Genomic DNA, 2,500 nt, shown 5'->3' with positions numbered 1-2,500 from the left:
ATTTTTCTCAAGACTAAAATGCCTCATAACTGAACCATGAAGCTGTAAAATCCCCCCGTCATACAGAGAAATGGAATGTTCCGGTCTGTTCCAGAAAGAAAAGGATAACGGAAAGAGTGAGATAGCGGGGGGAAAAACGGAAAACATTCCCTCACTGTCTGTCTGTCTCTCTCTCTCTCTCTCTCTCTCTCTCTGGCTACTGCTAAACCTGACAAACTTCCAAAAATGAAATGTAGCAGGTTCATCCAGGAGCTTTTTTATAGAGACTCTCTCTCTCTCTCCTTCATGTTTTTTTTCAGTCAGAAAATGAGGTCACAGGGTGCAGATTCCTCTCAGCACAACGAAATAGCTTCCTCGTAGCAACGACTTGGAATGTGAAGAAGATAAAGTCATTTTTCATGACTAGCTGTGAAGGATTTATGTGATTAATTTATCCTCAAACTGTAATAAACCTGCCATATTACATCAGACAGCATTATGCTAGTTCCTGTTAGCTATAAAGCAGAAAAAGATTTTACCAAAAAATTCCATCATGATTATTTTCTTAATGCCAAAACATTTTAGCATGCTAGCTGGATTTAGGTCATAGGCTAATGAGCTAAAAACAAACAAACAAAAAAAGAACTTAATTATGACAAAATCTAGATTTTAATTGGATATAATTAAAAGCACACTTTCTAGAGAATGAATTTAAAACTCACCTGGAGCTCGTGAGTAGACGGCGAGGGAGCCGCTGACCAGGCCGGCGTACAGAAACGGAGTCTTGTACACTAAACACGTCACGGCGACTTTATCAGGCGTGAAAAAGTGCTGCAGTCGAACCTTCTTGGATCGCTGACTGCTCTTATAGACAGAGATGCTGCAAAACGGAGGCGAGTTTGAGAACCAACTGCTTTCATTGCTAATACGATAGCAAAAGTTATTATTTATTTAAGAACATAATAAACGTTTGCTGAGGTATTAGCTAAGTTTCTGTTAAACGTGGCTCAGAATTCAAACGTTCAGCTAACATTAGAAAGCTTAGCTAGCTACTCCCTGTCGGATAGCTGCTGCTATGTTAGCATAGCTAAAGAAGCTAAAGAACATTGCTAATAACTGACATTTCATGCTAATAATCAATACATATAAAACATGAAACTGTGACTGGCTGAACGAATGCAACTTAATCCCCGCCTCTTTTTAACCCAGTTTTTTTTTTTTACATTTCCTGTGTATCAGCATTAGCATGAAATGTCAGTTATTAGCACTACTCTCTTTAGCTATGTTAATGTAGCTTTATTTGAACGTTTTAATTCTGAGTCACATTTAACAGATATGTGAAGAAATCTGGACGCACTCCTCCTGTGCACTGCTCAGTCTAATGTTACGGGAATTACCTGCCCTCCTCCGTCCCCACGCACACGGTGGGTGTGGTGCAGCTTCGGGGCTCGGGGTTCCCCTCTCCATCCTCCAGGGGCTCGTCCACGGGTACGTAGGTCATGCAGAGGATCCGTGACTCCACGTTGAAACACTCAGTCACCTTCGGGCTGGAGTTCTGCATGGCCACTACGGCGATCTGAGCCATCTGATTGGTGCAGCTCGCAACCTAATTGTAAGCAAAATAAAAATAATAATATTGAGATCTTGTTACATTTAAATATTCAGGAATCAAATTTCTACTGAATATAAATAGAAGTATAGAAAAATTTAAGCACAGAAAGACTGGTCGCACCACATGACTTTTGGTTGCACCACATGACTTTTGGTTGCACTGGTTGTACCACATGACTTTTGGCTGCACCACATGACTTTTGGCTGCACCACATGACTTTTGGTTGCACTGGTTGTACCACATGACTTTTGGTTGCACTGGTTCTATCACATGACTTTTGGTTGCACTGGTTGTACCACATGACTTTTGGCTGCACCACATGACTTTTGGTTGCACTGGTTCTATCACATGACATTTGGTTGCACGGGTTGTACCACATGACTTTTGGTTGCACCACATGACTTTTGGTTGCACTGGTCGTACCACATGACTTTTGGTTGCACTGGCTGCACTACATCACTTTTGGCTGCACCACATGACTTGGTTGCACTGGTTGTACCACATGACTTTTGGTTGCACTGGTTGTACCACATGACTTTTGGTTGCACTGGCTGCACTACATCACTTTTGGCTGCACCACATGACTTTTGGTGGCACTGGTTGTACCACATGACTTTTGGTTGCACCACATGATCATTTCAATGGAACAGGCAGAGAACTGAAATCCTGAAGCAAAACAGGACTTTAAAATCCCTAATAAAACTTATAAAACAAACACCAACTCACTGACACAAGGTTTAAATTTTTTCTTAATGGTACCACATGACAGCTATGAGAAGACATTTCTCCTTTCTAGAGACTTTAAAATGTAAAAAAAAAAACATGCAAAAGAGAAAGTTCAAGAAAGTCTGTAGTGTCCAGAACTACAAATAGAAGAAAATGTCAAAGATCATTGTGGTTTAAAAAAAA

General features: G+C 40.6%; 1 protein-coding gene across 5 annotated transcripts in view; it reads right to left on the bottom strand.

Annotated features, from left to right (window-relative positions):
- The window catches only part of arhgef10 (Rho guanine nucleotide exchange factor (GEF) 10), an 82,952-nt gene that overhangs the window by 26,727 nt on the left and 53,725 nt on the right, over positions 1 to 2,500 (bottom strand). For all 5 annotated transcript variants that reach the window (XM_058398502.1, XM_058398504.1, XM_058398503.1 and 2 more), the window contains 2 exons: positions 1,377 to 1,585; positions 702 to 859 (listed from right to left, as the gene is read on the bottom strand). In XM_058398502.1, coding sequence (XP_058254485.1) covers positions 702 to 859; positions 1,377 to 1,585 — 367 coding nt within the window. The remainder of the gene's footprint in view (positions 1 to 701; positions 860 to 1,376; positions 1,586 to 2,500) is intronic.

Source organism: Hemibagrus wyckioides, linkage group LG09 (genome assembly GCF_019097595.1).
Source record: "Hemibagrus wyckioides isolate EC202008001 linkage group LG09, SWU_Hwy_1.0, whole genome shotgun sequence".
Classification (NCBI taxonomy): domain Eukaryota; kingdom Metazoa; phylum Chordata; class Actinopteri; order Siluriformes; family Bagridae; genus Hemibagrus; species Hemibagrus wyckioides.
The sequence above is the reverse complement of the archived record's forward strand: the minus strand, read 5'-3'. Positions and strand labels throughout refer to the sequence as shown.